Here is a 21166-nt window from a genome sequence, read left to right on the forward strand (position 1 = left end):
ACAAGGTTATAACCGCTGTACCGTGGAGATGGCACTAGTGACTACATTATAACCGCTATACTATGGTTATAGTACTAGTGACTACATGATAACCACTGTACTGTGGTGATAGCACTAGTGACAATGTGATAACCACTGTACTGTGTGATAGCACTAGTGACTACATGATAACCACTGTACTGTGATGATAGCACTAGTGACAGGGTGATAACGACTGTGCTGTTGTGATAGCACTAGTGACTACATGATAACCACTGTACTGTTGTGATAGCACTAGTGACAAGGTGATAAACGCTGTATTGTGGTCATAGCACTAGTGAGTACTGTACTGTGGTGATAACACTAGTGACAAGGTTATAACCGCTGTACCGTGGAGATGGCACTAGTGACTACATTATAACCGCTATACTATGGTTATAGCACCAGTGACTACATGATAACCACTGCACTGTGGTGATAGCACTAATGACAATGTGATAACAACTGTACTGTTGTGATAGCACTAGTGACTACATGATAACCAATGTACTGTGGTGATAGCACTAGTGACAGGGTTATAACGACTGTGCTGTGGTGATAGCACTAGTAACAAGGTGATAACCACTGTACTGTGGTCATAGCACTAGCGACTACATGTTAACCACTATCCTGTGGTGATAGCACTAGTGACAAGGTGATAACCGCTGTACTGTGGTGATAGCACCAGTGACTACACGATAACCACTGTACTGTGGTGATAGCACTAGTGACAAGGTGATAGTGACCGTGCTGTGGTGATAGCACTAGTAACATGGTGATAACCACTGTACTGTGGTCATAGCACTAGCGACTACATGTTAACCACTGTACTGTGGTGATAGCAGTATTGCAAGGTGATAACTGCTATACTGAGGTGATAACCCTAGTTACTATGTGACAAACGGTGTAATGTGGCAATGGCTCTAGACCACTTTACTGTGTTGATAGCACTAGTGACTAGGTGATATCCACTGTACTGTGGTGACAGCACTACTGACAAGATTATAACCGCTGTATTGTGGTGATAGCACTAGTGACAAGGTGATAACCGCTGTATTGTGGTCATAGCACTAGTGAGTACTGTACTCTGGTGATAACACTAGTGACAAGGTTATAACAGCTGTACCGTGGAGATGGCACTAGTGACTACATTATAACCGCTATACTATGGTTATAGCACCAGTGACTACATGATAACTACTGCACTGTGGTGATAGTACTAGTGACATGGTTATAATCACTGTACTGTTGTGATAGCACTAGTGACAGGGTGATAAGGACTGTGGTGTGGTGATAGCACTTGGAACAAGGTGATAACCACTGTACTGTGGTCGTAGCACTAGCGACTACATGTTAACCACTGTCCTGTGGTGATAGCACTAGTGACAAGGTGATAACCGCTGTACTGTGGTGATAGCACCAGTGACTACATGATAACCACAGTACTGTGGTGATAGCACTAGTGACAAGGTGATAAACACTGTACTATGGTGTTAGCACTAATGACTAGGTAATGACCTCTGTACTGTGTTGGTAATACTAGCGACTACTTTCGAGTGCCAAATAAACGTACACCTACTGTATTTTGAAAACAGCGTACAAAAATTTGGTAATATTGAATAACACATTACAATCTTGTTCTAATAACTGGACAGGTTTTGCGAAAAAAAAGTTTAAATGAACTAGGATTTGGTCATCTTTGGATAAACCAGAATGTCATTAACGAAAATTATACTCTAATGAAAATGAAGCAGCGTATTTTTGACCAAGCTAAGCAGAATCTGCTAAATGAAATTCATCAGCAAAATATACATTATATAAACATATTGTAATGGATATTTATTTGTGCAAGCACATACCCGCCCACTATAAAAAAGTGCATAACTAAATTAAGATTATCATCCCTCGACTTGGAAATTGAAAGAGGAAGATACCATAATACTGAACGCAATACTAGAAAATGTCACCATTGTAATAACGATGTTGAAGATGAATGCTACTTCATTCTAGTTTGCCAATTATTCCAAAACTTAAGAGACCGATATGTCTGTTTATACTAGAGACAAAATCCTTCTGTCTTTAAATATATACAGCTGATGCAAACTCAAAACACTAAAGATTTAATTAATATTGGTAAATATATTTGTTTGGCATACAAGTTACGGCACTCATTTGTTGTCGAATATTAAAAAAGTTATTACTTTTCAGACACATATGTTATAACTGTGAATGTATTACTTCCATGCATGTACGTATTTGATATCTTTTGGTTTATACATTTTAATGTACTGTAACTTAATATGTTTGACCAGCAGCATGTGATTCATGTGTGTTTATATTTAGTGTGTAAATATGTTGTGCTGATAAGCTTGTAAATTTGTGGGGAAAAAAATAATGTTGGTGTCTACGCTTATTCAGCACCCTACGTTTGAATTACATCCGAAAAAAAGTGTAACCCCGTACACTAATTCAGCACCCAACGCTTATTACATTTATTTATTTATTAAATGCTTACATATAGCCTCTATTAGAAATAGTTACGTCCCCTAATCGCTTTCCAGTTCCAGTGCGTTTTGTTAACAGCATGCATGACCGATGACCACAGTTGGTTGTGAATCTTCAGCTGAGATGTATGCATGGCAGCCCCTGGCATCATAAATGTCCCCACCTATGCTTTAAAAATAAAGAATGATACAGGGATACAGGTAAACATTGAGTTGATGAAAATGCGGCGGGGGGGGGGGGGGGGGGGGGGGGTTTGGGGTTTAAAAAAAAAAAAAATTGTCCATGCGTTAAATATAGGAGATGAATCTATGAGCTGTCATCCACCCTGATTGTTTTGGTTTTCAAAGCTGCAATCTCGCCTCACATTAATTATCATAATTTCATTTAAACCTACAAAAACACCTACAGTTAATGAATTATGTGCGACAGTAATACAGCTGTAATAGTTAGATAATAGAAACATTTGTTTATAGTCCGTCCCACGGGGAACACATTTTTTCATACTACGGAATTTACTACAAGTTATTTATTTCTGAGCCAATTGTTTTCTAAATTACACACAATAGTACATTTTTGTTATTTATAAAACACTTTTATTTTAATTTTTATGTCAAACCAAACTGAAACTATTTACAAAAAACACAACAACAAACATAACAACAACAGTTTTATAGGAGGATGGGACGAACTATATGACACACATGCACACGCGCGCGCGCGCACACACACACACACACGTACATATGCATACTTAGGAAATCGTACTACTGTTGTATTCTGTTTTCATTACTAGTCAAATTTTACAATTTGGCTAAATTTTCACGCCCTATGCTAATTCCGCACCCTACTTTTAACTGATTTTAGAACATTTTCCAAACCCTATGCTTATTCAGCCCCTATGCACTCGAGAGTAGGTGCTAACTGCTGTACTGTAGAAATTATAAATATTATTAGTAACTGGTGTTTTCAAATATTCAATGAAATGGGATAAATAAATTAATAAATCTCATCATATGATTATTAATATGAAAACAATTATTATTATCATTATTATTAATAATAATATTAATGTATTATTATTATTATTATTATTATTATTATTATTATTATTATTAACCAATGTTTCTTATTTCTATTCTCAGATATGGCCTCTTCATTTCTGGGATCTGGTGAAGACGGGGTATCCTGTCCCCTGTGTCGCGATGTATATGAAGATCCAAGGACCCTGCCGTGTGGACACACGTTCTGCTCACACTGCTTGGAAAGCCACATATCTGCCTCTATCGGTCATGACAAAACCTTCAGATGTCCTATGTGCATGCGTTCCATCCACATGCAAGATGATACAAAAGCAATCAACTCGTGGGCCACACAGTTTCCCCTCATTGTGGCCTTAACCTACGCCATAGACGAAGTGAAGCGGTTGAAACGACGTGAGTTGACCAGCTGGTGTTGAAAATAGTATACATGAAGTTCAATTCATTTTTACCAGTAAAACTCTCCAGTATTTTCACGTTCAACATTGTTAATATTAATAATTATACAGATACAGACATCTTGAATGTGGGGAAAGCGGCGGTGGGTGTTAAGTGTCTGTTTTGAGGTCTTCATGCTAGTTAAATGCTAGTAAATGTTAATAGTCTAGCTAACATATTTATGTCATCTAACTAAAATTATAATGCTGCAATTAGAAGTGATATAATAAAATTAAGATTTGATTAGATATTTAAGATTAATTTATAATTGTTTAACAGTAATAGTGTTAGGCCAACCTTTGTTTCCTGTAACCTTATATACACAGTGTAAATGTAGAGTAAAATATTGACACATATAAAGATAATTAAAAATTTTTTTATTGCTATTTACATGTCAGCTTATCAAATTATTACCTGTATAACAAAAAACATTGTTTGAGTCATTATTATTTTACAGTTATTTTATAATTTTATAATAATTATTATTATATTTATTATTATATTGATTATTACACTTATTATCATAAATATTATTGTATATACTATACTTAATTATTATTATTATTAAAAAAGACATTTTTTGTGTACATTTTTATTCGGACAGTATTCTAAGAATTTATAATAGTAGTTTGTACTATTTAATATACTAGTATATTTTTAATCTTAAATAAACGCCACAATAATAGAATGCAGATGTGAGTTGTTTTGATTTTTTTCTTCTAAATAATACATCCCAAAAGCATTTAAACAAAACACTGAGTAGAATGAAGTTTTAACCAATTTTCATGTTGCTAATTATAACTATTGTACAGTTGAACTCGCACAAATAAACAAACACAGTATTAGGCTTAGACAAATTTTAAACAGCAGATCTCTTGTAGTCTTTCTAAAAACTATAAAAATGTATCAAGTAATTTTCATCATTTTAGAGTACATAATTTTACCCTTTGTACCCTTTGGCAAAAACCCTTGAAGTAAATATAGTACAAATAAAATAATAAATAATTATAATAATTAATTAATAAAGCTGACTTACACTACCTGATTTTTTTTTCTGTATGATCTCTTTTTCTAAGAGTATGCAATGGTTAAATATCAAGTAAATATTTTACAGACAAAATACTTTACTATAAAATAGTAATCATGATTATTTAAACACAAATTTCTTTCAAAAAGTTAGCTATACATGTGTAATGTAATTTTTAATTTAATTGTTTGAATTTAATTCAATGTTAAGTTTTCAAATTTACATTTCACACAAACTAAAAGTCCTAGATCAACGCAGCTAGTACTATGGTTGTTCAACTCAATGAATTAAAAGAACAGTAATGACACTCGGTGTATTTTGTATGCTGGGGTGTCGTTAAAACATTCATCAATTCGTTCGTTAGTTTAAAACATGTATTAGAATAAATATTTAATAATAAATATAAGTATTATTATTATTATTTTAGTTAACTAAAATTTATGATTAATCATGAATTCTTCACCATATAATGGATTTTACCAAATTAGTTATCTTACAAATTAATTATTACATGTATCATTACTTTTAATTAGGTCTGTGTATTATTATTATTAATATCATGTATTGAGATAGATATCTATGGATACAGCTATGAGTTTATTATTATTAATATCACGTGCTGAGGTACATGTAGATATCTATGGGTACAGCAGTGAGCGACACCAAATTAGGTTATGCTAGAGGAGATATTTAATTTTCTGTAGCTATACATGTAATTATTTATAATTTGTAATTTTGTTTCCTAGGTAATGCCCCCGCTGCACAGAAAAGGCCAGAGGACAATGACCAGAGAAGGGAAGAAATAGTTAAAACTGAAATTCCCGAGTTGGAAATTGTTGAAATATTAAAACCCGACATAAAATCTCTAACAGACTGCCAGCCGATGACAGACACCCAGACAGAGAGGCAGGCAGACAGGCTGACACTGGCAGACACCCGGAAAGACAGGCAGACACTGACAGACACCCAGACAGACAGGCAGAAAGACAGACTGACACTGACAGACACCCGGACACACAGACTGACATGGACATTTCACACCGACATATCATCAGATAAACGTTATCCTGATCTATCATCCATTGCGGTGCTGGGAGGTGACAGATCTAAGAAAATTGTTTTAAGTGATTTGTCCAACTCCTGTGTAAAATGTTTCTCTGCTAAAACCTCTAAACTTTTATTTAATTTCGAACTTCCAGGCCCACCAGGCGGCCTTGCTAGGTCAAGTGACCAGCAGGTAGTTGTCACCCTGCCAAGGAAACGTCAAATATTATATCTGCATATACAAGATGACATCCTCCTGACAAACACACTGAAGACTGAGGAACAGTACAACTTCATATCAGTGTTACCTAGCAACCGTCTGGTGGTCAGTGAGTTGTTTGGTGTATGTCTAGACATACTGGATGAGGGAGGTCGCGTCATTCAGTCTCTACCCCGCCACTTGATCCCCCGCCCCTCATGTCTCACAGTGAAAGGCGACTCTCTGGTTGTTGTATCAGAGAACAACAGTTTGAAATATGTGACGTCATCGGGACACGTCACATGGCAGCCAAGTGATTCAGCAAGGCTACGTGGTCTGTGCGGTGTCGCATGTGACTTGGAAGAGTCTGTTTATGTTTGTGATGTTCAGAGAAATTGTATTGTCCAGTTGTCACGTGACGGAGAGGTCATCGGTGATGTCATCACGGACCAGGATGGATTATCCAGACCTGAGTTTGTCTGTTGTGATCATGTTAAAATATTTACGTGGAGCAAAGCTAACCGTGAAACTCTTCAAACTGACTTTGTGTTTCTGACAGTTTAAAATGACAAAACATATTAAATACTTTAATACTTTTAGTAAATGTTCAGTCAAACATTTGCTAATTTTAATACATTAGCTAATTAATATTCAAAATCTAATTTAAAAAACAAAAACAATGTCTGGCAGTATTATACACAAAAGATAATTACAAGTTTTATATTAATGACAACTGAACTGTTCCTACCATTTACTAATTAATTTAATGAAACAAAATATGAAACAACATATTTTATTAACGAAAAATCAGCAAGAAAATATGTAAAATCGACAAAGAAAAATTATTTTATTATTAATTAATTAATTAATTTTTATTTTTAATTTATTTCTGTTTTTAGAAAACTAAAATTCTTCAGCACAAACCAGACCGAGTATTAATATAGTGTGAAGACAAAACTTATTGAAATGTTTATCAGCTCATAAATGTTCTTACCTGATCACACCTGAATCTTCTTTGGTGTTGAAACACAACAGAAAATATGAACTCCAACAAGGCAAAACATTTCACACATTTCTCCATAATTAACCACATCCATTTGACAAGAAATATTTCTGCATTCAGAAATAATTAACCACATCCATTTGACAAGAAATATTTCCGCATTCAGAAATAATTAAACACATCCATTTGACAAGAAATATTTCAAGATTCAGAAATAATTAAGAAATCAGAGAAATATTTAATCACAACCATTGGAATAAAGTTTTGACCATTTCAAAATAATGATTTGTATAGAGAAAATATTTGACCTGACCATTCGAGAATTTTTGTCTTTTTAATACCGCATCCTCTTTCAAACAAATTCATTCTTTCTTCTTTGTTTTTAATTAAACACATTTATGAATTTTGTATGAAATTAGCTGTGAAAACCTTTCAACCTTCAAAATTCCATTATTTGTTTGTTTAAATCCTTTCCCTGTAATATTTCACATTTTATCTCCTATAAGAAATCTCTCTGAAGATTGTAAAATATTTCACACTTTCCTCTTCTAATCTCGCTGTCCCTCAAAGTCTTGCCAAGTGACGTCATCTTTGGTTCCTCTCAGAGAAATTAGAAAAATCATCAAAACAAAGTAATTTTTTCAATCATTCTATTCGCAATTTTCTCTTTCTCCACGCAGATTGGAGATTTCATCAAAACCAAGTCTTCTTTACTGATGTCGACTGTCAAATTTATAAAACGCAAATAAAATACGTTCTGCTTCTACTGAAATGACAAACTTCCCGTCACGTGGTCGACAGTGCCAGGGTTAGTTAGGGTGGGTGAGGGGGAGGCTGTAAAATGATATAAAAACTCAAATGTAATCCATAAAGTACACAAAAACTAAATTTCATTTGAAATTTCTGGATCCATATCAAGTTCTAATATTTATGTACGCCAATAAAAAATGTCTCACCCCCCCCCCCCCCAACCCCGATTTTTTTTTAAATAAACGCCAACCCCAACCGAGTTTGAAGATGTAAATAGGCCCTTATCAATCAATGGCGACTCCACCAACCACTCACGCATACTACAATACAGCGCTGTTTATGTTGAGCATGCCCGTATGAAAGATGTTTCAATGAGAGGGGAACACATGGACTTTGGGTCTAATGGGAGGTACACATTCTCATTGGGGGATGGGGTGGGGTGGAGATATGTATCTTTATTTACAAAAAAGTAAAAACAAACATAAAAAGTAAACATTTTCCTCTTCAAATGAGGGTATGCATACTGACCACCACCATCACCAACTCCCACGAGCCTGATGAGTTGATTAATCATTAGGTTTAGTAAATTAGCATTTTGTCTGGTTGTTCATCGATTAAGATTGTGTCGAATGACATTTAAAGGTTTTCGCCCAGGTTTTATAATCATTTGGACATATTTTATTTATTTTATTCTTCTTTGGTAATGAGTGTTTAAACTTATTTTGTCATTGTGTTCATGCTGTATGAAATATGGAATGTTTACATTAAATACAATGATCTTATCTCGGCAAGTTCCGCTTCGTGTAGGTCTATATATGTTTAAATAGTTTTAAAACTAATTTTTGTATATACTTATTTTATCACTGTTGTGTGTGCAATTGGGTGGGGTGGGGGTGGGGGGACATTTTGTATGTTTCCAAAGGCTAATTAACTTAAAATATAGCCTAGCACAATGTGATTCAGAACCTTACCGTTTTTATCATTACAGGTCCGTACGGAGAAGGGGACAGGGCATGTGGGGTCAGCTGCACGCTTAAAAATTGATGTTGTTATTTTTAACCAACAGAAGACTTTTCTGGACATAGACTCTCTATTACTATATACCGACTCTTTTTGAACTGACACCCCTCAGTTTAGACAAGGTACGGACCTGCATTATTTATATTTATGACCCCCCTCCTCTACTGTTTTAATCTGTTAGAAGGGCCTGGTAAAATAATTACTTCAACTGTGAGATATATAAATATGTAACATACCGCATTTTTATACGTTTTTGCACTGTGTAACAGTCATTAATCAAGCACTTTGTATGTCTTGTAATCAAATAAATATGTATTGTTTAAAACGTCTTGTTATTTTGTGCACTATTTGTGAATTGTTGTCCACATGAAAACAACAGTATGCATATAACACTGACTGACTTTATATGCAGGTCGGATTCAGAGGGGGTATCCTGCACCAATAGGTTTGCTGGGAGATTTAATCCTATGACCCATTGAACATCTACAGTGATGAAACTGGGGGTCGTGTACAGCATAGGAACGACATCTTAAGTGGGGGTCAGTTTATTTGCGGGGGGTTACAAATCGATATGAACGATATCTCAAGTAGGGAGGCACAATCTATAGTTGGGGGGGGGGGGGTGACGTTACATGCCGATGACAACGATATCTGAAGTGAGGGGTCATAGCCTGTAGTTGAGGAGGTAGGGGATAAAAGCCGATACCTGCTGACAGGATCGATTTCTGAAGCGGAGGTGGGGGTCTCCTATGCTACCCCGCCTCTTCCTGGTTCCTATGGACCTATCTATGTACAGTGATAGAACTGTGACATGTGCTACCATGTCTGTGGGATGGTGCATATAAAAGATCCCTTGCTACTAATGGAAAAAAAATGTAGCGGGTTTCCTCTGTAAGAATATATGTTACATTTACATAAATTTAAAATAAAAGTTAGTTTGTTTCTTTAATGGCACCACTAGAGCACATTGATTTGTTAACCATCGGCCACTGGATGTCAAATATTTGATAATTCTGACATATATTCGTAAAGAAGAAACCCGCTATATTATTCTGAATTGTAGCAAAATATCTTGTATATGCATCATCTCATAGGCGGAGTAGCACATACCACGGCATTTGATATACCATTCGTGGTGCACTAGCTGGAACGAGAAATGGACCAATGGGCGCACCGACGAGGATCGATCCTAGACAGACCGTGCATCAGGCGTGCTCCCTGAACCTCAATAGAATAACACCGGTAGTTACATTAATGTCACTTATGGTCACATAATTGCTGGTGGTGAAATAATGGTCATAAGTGGCCAATAAAACTGTACTTTGTTTTATTTTTATTTATTTGTCCCCCACAAATTCGGTCAGAATTTGGTCAACTTGCCCCAGTGTTTGATGAACTCGCCGCAGTGTTTGGTCAACTCGCCCCAGTGTTTGATGAACTCGTCCTAGTGTTTGGTCAACTCGCCCCTTACCAACTCGCCCCAGTGTTTGATCAACTCGCTCCAGTGTTTGGTCAACTCGCCCCCTACAAACTCGTCCCAGTGTTTGGTCAACTCGCTCCAAGCGTTTGGTCAACTCACCCCAGTGTTTTGTCAACTCGCCCCAGTGTGTGATCAACTCGCCCCAGTGTTAGGTCAACTCGCCCCCTACCAACTTGTCCCAGTGTTTGGTCAACTCACCCCAGTGTTTTGTCAACTCGCCCCCTACCAACTCGCCCCAGTGTTTGATCAACTCGCCCCAGTGTTTGGTCAACTCGCCCTCTACAAACTCGTCCCAGTGTTTGATCAACTCGTGCCAGTGTTTGGTCAACTCGCTCCCAGCGTTTGGTCAACTCATCCCAGTGTTTGGTCAACTCGCCCCCAACTAACTCGTCCAGTGTTTGGTAACTCACCCCAGAGTTTAGTCAACTCACCCCAGAGTTTGATCAACTCACCCCAGTGTTTGGTCAATTCCCCCAAGAGTTTGACCAACTCGCCCCAGTGTTTGATCAACTCGCCCCAGTGTTTGGTCAAATCGCCCTCTACAAACTCGTCCCAGTATTTGATCAACTCGTGCCAGTGTTTGGTCAACTCGCTCCCAGCGTTTGGTCAACTCATCCCAGTGTTTTATCAACTCGCCCCAGTGTTTGATCAACTCGCCCCAGTGTTTGGTCAACTCGCCCCCTACTAACTCGTCCAGTGTTTGGTCAACTCACCCCAGAGTTTAGTCAACTCACCCCAGAGTTTGATCAACTCACCCCAGTGTTTGGTCAATTCCCCCAAGAGTTTGATCAACTCGCCCCAGTGTTTGGTCAACTCGCCCCAGAGTTTGATCAACTCGCCCCAATCCAGAAACGTTAGCTTGCCACAGTCTAGAATCCCTTGCACAATTTTCTGCACATGCGCCCGTATTGGGGTGGTCTTAGTATCGAATTGATTACAAATAATCTTTTAATAGTGATGACTGTTTTGTACAGTTTGATTTCCTAGTCTGTCTTATTATATAATTGGTTAAATGATGATATGTTGGCATTTACAGAAGAGAACAGAACAGAACAGAAGTTCATTACACTCAGGCCACCGTTCGATGGCGTTTGAGGAGTACAAATATATATATATAATATAATATAATAGCATCAAGATTTGATGGGTTTGAAAAAACAATTCATAAACTGTAAATAATGCAAGTCTTAGGAGAAACAGAAATGTTTGTTAGTAGTAGTTATAAATCTACACAAGTTTCTGAGGTTGCCTATATTTTTTACAATTAAACAGCTGCTTAAATGTGTTTACATTTGGTCTTGTAAAATAATATTTTTCAACATATTTACATCGATCTTCTGTAAATTTTGTACTTATAAATAAGTAGTGAAATTCATAGCGAACACCATCAGCAGTACAACAGATACATTTCTTGTTTTCAATTAAAATATTGGTCCACCTTCCCGTTTCCATATGTAAAAAGTGGTAAGCTATAAGAAATCTAAGAAATGTATTACACATAGTTTTATCAAGTATATTGAGATATGTTTTAAACTCTAAGTTCTCTTTAAATAGTATGTAAGTTTATTGGATTTGCCAATTTTGTAAAAACTGGCCTGAGAGTCTCTGACTAATGTCTTTAGGTAGTACTAAACCACATAACTTCTGGCTGGGTCAAAGTTCGAGGTGCATCCAACTTTTGATAGAGAAGTGAACACCACAAGTCCTGTGATTTGTGATAAATGTGAGTGTGTTGGTTGTAAAAAAAAATAAAAAAAAAATAAAAAAAAAATGAATACAATTTTATTTCCTCTAGTACCACAGTGTCAAGTAGCCTTGTGCTTGAAACATGTATGAGGTACATTTGTATCTGTAAAAAAAAGCACTCGAATTTTATGCGGAACTAGGGTAGTCATAGACGCTACCCGTTATCTCAGAACTGAGCAGCTTGACCCCCCCCCCCCCCCTCCGTTTTTTTCTGATTCACTTTTAGGGTCAGGGGTGGTAGTATTTATATCAGTGGTAGGAGTTTTAGCCACATATGTTACTATTGTCGTCTATGGGATTTGATTTGGTAGTATACACCCCCTTAACCATGTTACTAAGATAAACATTTTCCTGTCGCAAATATCATTTAGGCCAAGATTATACAATATATCTCTAACACTGATAATCCATTTATGGTTTGTTCCACATTGTATATAGTCATGAAAGAATAATGTGTAGATCAGTACTGATAGCTTGGAACCTTTATCTGTCAGCAGACGAGCCCACAAACAAACACTACACATGGATATTATAAGTAGTAGTGGTTTTCTTTCAAACACTCCATATACATGCAACATATATGCAGGTGTGCTCTTTCTTGCATTTGGTAAATATCGTAAAAACTGGATATGTACACGTTCTAATATATTAATGTTATTACAATGTACTATAAAGCCTTGTTGGACCTCATTTTTCACAAAACAAATGCTTTCGGGTTTTGGGGGGTCTGTTAACAGAAACGCATTTTTCACTAGACATTTTTGTTTTAATAATAAATAAAAAATAAAACCCCCAAATAAAAACAAGTTTTAAACAGTTTGGAATCAATTATCCCTTGCTGCTTTATCGGTAAGTTTCCTTTTTCGAGATCTTTGTGCTCTCATACAACGTATATGACGCTAGACGGACATTTGGATGGTTATGATCGCTCTACGTATTTAACCGGAACATTATTGAAAGGGGGGTGTTGTCGGGTTCCTTCCTGTAGTGTGTGTGTGTGTGTGTGTGTGTGTGTGTGTGTGTGTGTGTGTGTGTGTGTGTGTTAGTAGTTAATATGTGGCATGTTTGTTATCGGCGAACTCGAAAATGATCAAAGTAATCACATTTAGCGTGACACATAAGGTTGTTGTTGTATTAGAGTGGGAATCTTTGCCTACCCGGTGGTAGACAGGAATTCCATCTTTTCGCTATAGAGTTATCTCTGGCGGCAGAGAGCGAACATAACCATTTAAATGTCCGTCTAGTATTCGGGCTAGTATGATGCCAATATAACCATAATTAATATTTACCACTGGGCTACGTCTCGCCCCCAAAACCGTGAATAATTGAGTCGTGTGCGTAGTCAATTGAAACATTTCTTCTTCTTCTTGGGGTGTGGGTGTGGGGATGTGTGTCTTTTACATCAAATGGTTGAGAGCTCTCCTGGGGTACTTGGGTTGTATGATCGAACCAAACTCTGTGGGTCAATTGGATTTTCCCATCCCAACCAGTGCCCCAAAATTGGTATACCAGATGTTGAGGTAGGTACTGTCCTGTCTGGAAAAGTGCATATAAAAGATCCTTGTTGCTTTATTTCTAGTAGCTGAAGCAGGTTTCCTCTCTCATAATCCTTGTTGTCCTTAACAATGTGTGTAACGCCAATAAAACCGTAAATAAAATGTGACAAATGCGTAGTCAAACACAATACTTCTTCATTAGCTTTATTATCATCTTCTTCTTTTTGTTACCGACATCGAGGATACAGTGGTTAAGTCAGCAGACCCAAGCCTGTGGAAATGTCAATTTCCATGCACTATATAACTATTGATTTATACCACAAGATTACACTAAAATCCTATTCTATTAGGTGTTATAAATATGATTATTATGATTAATATGATTAATATTATTATAAAGTTTAACATGATTTTAACCTTTTAGACATATAACACTGGGAGGAGGGGCGAACAGAGACCACCTCCCTGCCCACTCCCCTGTTTTTTATACATGTACTGTACGTGTGTCCTGCCATTACATCGTGTCTGTTTAGGCTACCGATATCAAGTAGCCTAGCAGTGTATCAACTGATCGTGCTTAAGTGACTAAGACTCTTACCAGCATTTAAATTCATGGTTTTGAAATTAATTTGCCTACGAGGACCAATAAAATCTATGGTAATGTTAGTCAGCAGGCTTCTGACACAAGACACCATATACAGAGTACGTTCGCTAAAACTTCATAACATTTAATTAGCATACACCTTCAAGCTCCCCACTGTATGAAAATCTTTGATTTTTGTGTAATATCCCCTCCATACTCGCCCAACACCTCCTGTGGATTATTAATAGGAAGATTGTTTTCTGCATGTCGCACTGAAATTGTTTAACCATGATGGCCAAGCAACTTCATATTCACGTGTGTTTTGTTTGTTTTTTCAATAATGGAAATGCTGAACTCTTAGACAAAATAGTTAACATCTCGACAAACAGAATACCAAAAACTCAAGCTTTACTGTTTCGTTTCTTTGAATACTGTGCTTTCATGCTTTTACAGCATTTAGATCAACTTTCTTGTGACAAGCAAAATATTCTTATGCATTCGAGATAAAGAGAACGTGTGGTGGGGAAATACAACAGTTTTACAAAGGTACATTTAGGCTTAGCTTAGTGAACACATTCAAGAGAAGCACGGGGCATTGCAATCTTTGCATTGAGGGAAAGCTGGAAGTATTGAAAGCTATAGGGACCAACTCGCTGAACAAGAGAAATGAACTTAAATCCAAATGCCGACAGCCACCCAAGCTAAGCCGAAAAAGAATAGCCCGTACCCACTGCACCTGTTGTGTTGTGACGTCACTGCTTCATGACGTAACGACAGGGCAGTTACACGTTTCCTGATGATCGCTCATATAGCGTAACACTTTAAGTAGTAACAAAAGGTGTAACGGTATATATGTATACTCTTCAAAAGAAGAAACGCAAAACCACATTGTCGTAACATTTGGAGAATTGATTTAATTATTGAATGGTGAGTCCGATAATTACCAAATGTTGCAGGATTGTTCACAATTCACTCTAGTCCATTGTGAGTAAGTGATAGGACACACCACCAAGTTCAAGGTCATCTGGAGTCAATACCGGGTGTGGCCTCCGCGTGTGTTGACAACTGCCTGGCACCGCCTGCCCATTGAAGCAACCAGAGTACGGATGACGTCCCGGGGGATGGTGGCCCACTCGGCCTGCAAGGCTGCTGCCAGCTCGGGCAGGGTCTGGGGCTGTGGTTGTCGCTGTCGGAGGCGTCAGTCCAACTCGTCCCATAGATGCTCAATTGGGTTCAAATCCGGTGATGTCGATGGCCAAGGAAGGACATTACTGTTGTTGTTCTGTAGGAAAGCCATTGTGAGACGTGCTGTGTGAGGCCTGGCGTTGTCATGTTGGAACACTGCGTTGGCGTTGGCCATAACTGGAACGATGTGTGGCCGGAGGATCTGGTCAATGTAGCCCTGTGCATTCAGGTTGCCCTGCACGTGGACCAGGTCAGTTCTGCCAGTGTGTGAGATGGCTGCCCACACCATGACACTACCCCCGCCGAATCTGTCCACTTCCTGCACGCAGTTTGCCGCATAACGTTCACCACGACGCCTATACACGCGACATCTTCCATCATGATGTCGGAGCAGAAATCGGGACTCGTCACTGAACCACACCTGTCTCCATCGCAGTTGAGGCCATTGTCGATGAATCTGGCACCACTGCAGTCGGAGTCGACGGTGTTGTGGTGTTAAGATGACACCTCGAACTGGACGTCTGGCACGAATTCCTACCTCACGTAGGCGGTTCCGTACGGTCTGGTCGGATATCCTGCGCAAACCTGGTATTGCTGCGGCTGTGGAGGTGGCAGTAGTCAATCGTTCCCGAAGGTGGCGTACCCGGATGTAGCGGTCCTGCCCGGGGGTAGTGACCCGTGGTCGACCGGATCTAGGGAGGTCACGTGTTGATCCATGTTGCTGGTAACGGTCCCACAGTCTGGAGATGGTGCTTGGGGACACATGGAATGCCCTGGCAATGGCCGTTCTGGATTCGCCTGCGTCTAGTCGGCCGATGGCATTGTTTCTCTGCGGTTCACTGAGACGTGGCATGTCCTGGATTGTCAACTGTCGGCCAGATACAGAGGCCAGGCAAGCGAACACCCTGCACTTTTATACTGTCGGTGTTCATGTTGCACGTGCATACAACGCACGTGCAGTGGTGACATGGTTTGCACGTGGCTGCGTTTTTGCGAATATTCACATTTTGGAACTTTATTGTACAGTAGCTGCGTTTTATCGAATGTAACCGTGGGAATGTGTTTGGGACATGCAATGACCTTATATTCACAAAGCATGAACCGGTAGGAAACATAAAATCGGAGTTATAACCCATTTGTACCCTTTTGCGTTTCTTTTTTTGAAGAGTATATATATATATATATATATATATATATATATATATATATATATATATATATATATATATATATATATATATCATATAATATCTTATAATATCTTACATTTTCAGTGCAATCAAAGTATGTGATATTTTTCAGATCACATACTTTAAGAATTTGATAACTTTGCAAATTAGATGTAAATTAGTTGAGGTCTCGGCACTAGGTTTATTGACATTTAAGCAAACGTACTTGGGTGACACTCCATGATTGACGTATGCATTCATAGTCATCAAATAAAAACATTTCAATGGCAATTTGACACTGAAAGCTGTCCAGCGTTCAGAAAACAAAAAACGTTAGGCATAACTTTATTTTGATGTGAGGACATCTAAAACGACGTCATTCGAGTTTGACGTCATTTCCATTCAAAAATACACCACGACACATATTCTTACGTCATTTGAATATCTTGTAATGGCGGACTGGAATTAAAGTTGTGTGTACAGTTTACACAAACATGTTGTATTAAGCTTGAGCTTATATGATAAAGAGATTATTACCCTCGTGTATTTCGGCCAGAGGCTCGCATAATACAATTTTTATTCCTAATATATTATGATATTGACGATACCGAAAAACACTCTGGTAATAACCTATATATATATATATATATATATATATATATATATATATATATATATATGTTTATAGTTTATATAAATAATAATAAAAAAAGAAATATATATATATATATATATTTTTTTTTTTTTTTTAAAGAACAAGAAGGACTCATCCGGTATCTTTCGATTTTGATCAATGAAAGGTGGATCACACAGATGTTCTGAATACGATTGGCATTCATCAAACGTATATTGACGCCACTGCTTCCTCTGACTCGGGGTGCCAGCCTTTCCTTGCCGAACTCTCCAAGGCAATAAGTAGGCTACATGATTGCATATTAAAGTTTGTAATATTTCTAAAATGTTAGGGTTTTTATTGTGTTGTTTTTTTTTTTTTTTTTTTTTTTTTTAGGAAATGACCGCTCTAAATTATGCGCCATAATGCAATTTAATTGCAATTAAAAGCCATACAATTATTAATTTTTGGACTAGACGCCTCTGACCCCTCCCCCTCCCTCTAAGTAATATGAAAATTATCACTTGAAATAAATAGCCTTCTGTCCCAAAGCAGGCCACTAGTCATGTCAGAGACCGGAGTTGGGATGGACGTGCCTGAACCTTAAATGGGATATGGGCACGTTAATGGGGCTCTGGACCCGGACCTGGTACTCAAGAGTGTCCAAGCACATCTTTCATTCCACGTCTTGCCGGTTTCTTATATTTCAGTTCAGTAGTAGATGCTTCTTGGTAAACATATTTTGATGACATCTTCTTCTATTTTTTCGTAAAACATTTTTGTTGACATCTTTCCGTTTGGCCATTTTGCAGTTTCGTGAAAGTTTTTTGCATCAATTCATCTGACTTCTTACGTTGCGGTCGACCAGTGACCTCATGCGTGTCTGCGTTTGATTCCCTTCCTTGCAGTTTGGTGTAGGATTCTTGCACGTGTCTGTCACGCGTCTTACCGTATCTCTCACTCTGTACCTCAAAATGAGGATGCTCAAGGAATGTGAACTGTACCGCTTTCTTGTTATGTTCCTGCAAGTACTGCCGAACTTCAGATTCCTATGGAAACACATATGATCTCGAATCATGCATGTTAGTATTCTTATTATTGAGGAATGCATACTGGACCGTTCTCTTGTGAGGTTCTTGCAAGTGCTTCCTATCCAGGCAGTCTTTCATTGATTCCCGCCCGTACACATCTGTCCTCGAATCACACACGTCCGCATCATCGTTATTCAGGAACATGTACTTTATCCCTCTCCTACCTTTCGGTGCAGATGTATACTCTTGGAGAGATTTCTTTGGATGTTTTCCGCTCTTATTCTGCTGCCTGATACTTGATGTTAACCTGGACTTCTTGGTCTTCCTGTCTCTCAATCTGTCATCCTGTCCATCCAGACAGGGTACCGAGTTCGTTCTTACCAGTTCGCTGTCTGGTTCTAAAACATAAAACATAAAATATAATATTTAATATTAATTGTTAAACAGTTTACACTTTTAACCAAATCAGTATATATCATCCCAAAGATAACTACATTTTTATTAAGTGAATTGTGAACTCGTATTTTGTCAAATATCACTTTTCTGATTCATGATGGAAATCATGAAGGTAAGTACCATCTGGAAAATGGCCATTCAGAGAAGGAAGGAAATGTTTTATTTAACGACGCACTCAACACATTTGATTTACGGTCATATGACGTCGGACATTTGGTTAAGGACCACACAGATTTTGAGAGTGGACCCGCTGTCCGTGGTGTAAATATAATATTTAATATTAATTGTTAACCAGTTTACACCAAATCAGTATCTATCATCCCAAAGATAACTACATTTTTATTAAGTGAACTGTGAACTCCTATTTTGTCAAATATTCAATTTTCTACAGCTATCCAGAGCTGTTGTACTTTGGCAAAATCATAAAACAAGTGTTGCAAAGTTTCAGGCAAGTTATTACAAAATTTACATTTATCTGAATCTGCGTAGTTTATTTTATGTAAAAAGGTAATTGCCTCAGTTACCATGACGACTACGAGACTGGGTGAAAACAAACCGTTATTTGTATGGGGAGTAATGGGAGCACCAGTGGAATATCGTTGATCACGTGACTTTTTTCAGTGCAAATCGAAAATGCCGAAAAACTGAGAAGCCTTTGGCAGTACAAACCATATTATGATCATAGACAGACAGTTAAAATGTTACATATTTCCAGTAGACGAGATTAAAAAAAACACATGGGCAAATGCTTGCAAAAGGACAGGATGAAAACTATGGGTGCCACGATCCAAATTTACATAGTGAACAGTTCATATTTGTCTTTGCCAAAAGTAATAAATTTGTATGTACAAAATAATTTGAGACACAAAATTATATAGAAATACATGCACTACAAAACATTACGATATGCAGAACTACATCGGTTATAGATATATTTATATTCTAAGTAAGAACATGTAAATAAATAGCAATTTTAATAATGTAAAAATACTTTATTTGCCGAACATTTCTCAAAGGGACAGACGCTAGTTTTTAAAGAGTACAGCATTTTTTTTTTCTATTGGAGCCGTTTATGATCACTGAAATAAAACATTAGTTATATTTTATTATTTGGTTTACCCATTTCCGTTCATCCGAAGTATTTCTGGTCATCCTGGTGTTTATAATACCACAAAATTCATTTTCATATTTTTAAAAACGTACTTACGTCTAAGAAGTAGCGGTTACTGATTCAAGTTGTAGTCTATTTTTAAGGATATTTCCCGGTTCTAAGGTCACAGACTCTTCTTTCAATCTGTTGTAACTTTATCAAAATGTGGTTTGTAGATTAACTAAACTTATTGTCCATTTTTACGAGTTAAAACTTGAGCCTTCGCCTTTAAAATGGCTACAAACTGGGGATGGTTCCTGTTACCCTTGTTCATACTCTAAGCTATGTTAAAGACAATTCAAATTCAATTTCATCAGGCAACATACTCAGATATAAAGATATGTACTCAAGAAAAAAATTGTGCGTCACAAATTAACCACAGACGCTGTTGTGCCAGTCTAAGTTGTCTATAATGATGAACACTTTTCTGATTCATGATGGAAATCACGAAGATAAGTACCATCTGGAAAATGGCCATTGAAAGAAGGAAGGAAATGTTTTATTTAACGACGCACTCAACACATTTTATTTACGGTCATATTGCGTCGGACATATGGTTAAGGACCACACAGATATTGAGAGTGGAAACCCACTGTCGCCACTTCATTTGCTACTCTTTTCGATTAGCAGCAAAGGATATTTTATATGCACCATCCCACATACAGGATAACACATACCACGGCCTTTGATATACCAGTTCACCGACGGGGATCGATCCCAGACCGACCGCACATCAAGCGAACACTTTACCGCTGGGCTACGTCCCATCTCTTCCCCATTCCAAGAGGACAAGATATGTATGTTAGAGAGAGCATGAAGAAAAACCTGCCACCACCCATCAATATGAACAAAATGGATGACTGGGGTGTGGATGTGGGAAGGGGGGGGGGGGGGCGGGGGGTGAGGCAGGCGAGATATCCCAATTTTTATTAACCATAGTTTTTATACACCTATTAATTTTTAATGAATCCATATCTTATGACACCAGCAACTGCTGTGACATGTTTGCAATATCTCCATACAGTGGTAATCTAAAAATACACCCGGGTATGACATTTGTAGTCTTGGAATTTATCATTATGGACATAGGTCCTTTTTTATTTGCAGACCATTTTGAAACCATTTTAGGGGACAGTGTTTGTCTTCAACCTGACAGTGTTTTCATGAACTTTACCTTTAAAATACATGAATGTTGTTGCAGGACAGAACTGTTTAA

The 21166-nt window shown here is 37.6% G+C and overlaps 1 protein-coding gene across 1 annotated transcript; it reads left to right on the forward strand.

Moving 5' to 3' along the window:
* Positions 1-3667: 3667 nt before the first annotated feature.
* LOC121385136 lies at positions 3668-9352 on the forward strand. The gene is made up of 2 exons (XM_041515674.1): positions 3668-3956; positions 5772-9352. The coding sequence occupies exons 1-2, from the start codon at positions 3668-3670 to the stop codon at positions 6830-6832; spliced, it is 1350 nt and encodes a 449-aa protein (XP_041371608.1). The 3' UTR covers positions 6833-9352.
* The last annotated feature ends 11814 nt before the right edge of the window (positions 9353-21166 follow it).

The sequence above is a fragment of the Gigantopelta aegis genome, chromosome 11 (assembly GCF_016097555.1).
Source record: "Gigantopelta aegis isolate Gae_Host chromosome 11, Gae_host_genome, whole genome shotgun sequence".
NCBI lineage: Eukaryota > Metazoa > Mollusca > Gastropoda > Neomphalida > Peltospiridae > Gigantopelta > Gigantopelta aegis.

Bases quoted from the DNA above. Each gene is read 5' to 3' on its own strand.
- LOC121385136 (XM_041515674.1), top strand. From the start codon at position 3,668: ATGGCCTCTTCATTTCTGGGATCTGGTGAAGACGGGGTATCCTGTCCC. The intron at 3,957-5,771 runs GTGAGTTGACCA...TTTGTTTCCTAG, and splicing joins AGTGAAGCGGTTGAAACGAC to GTAATGCCCCCGCTGCACAG.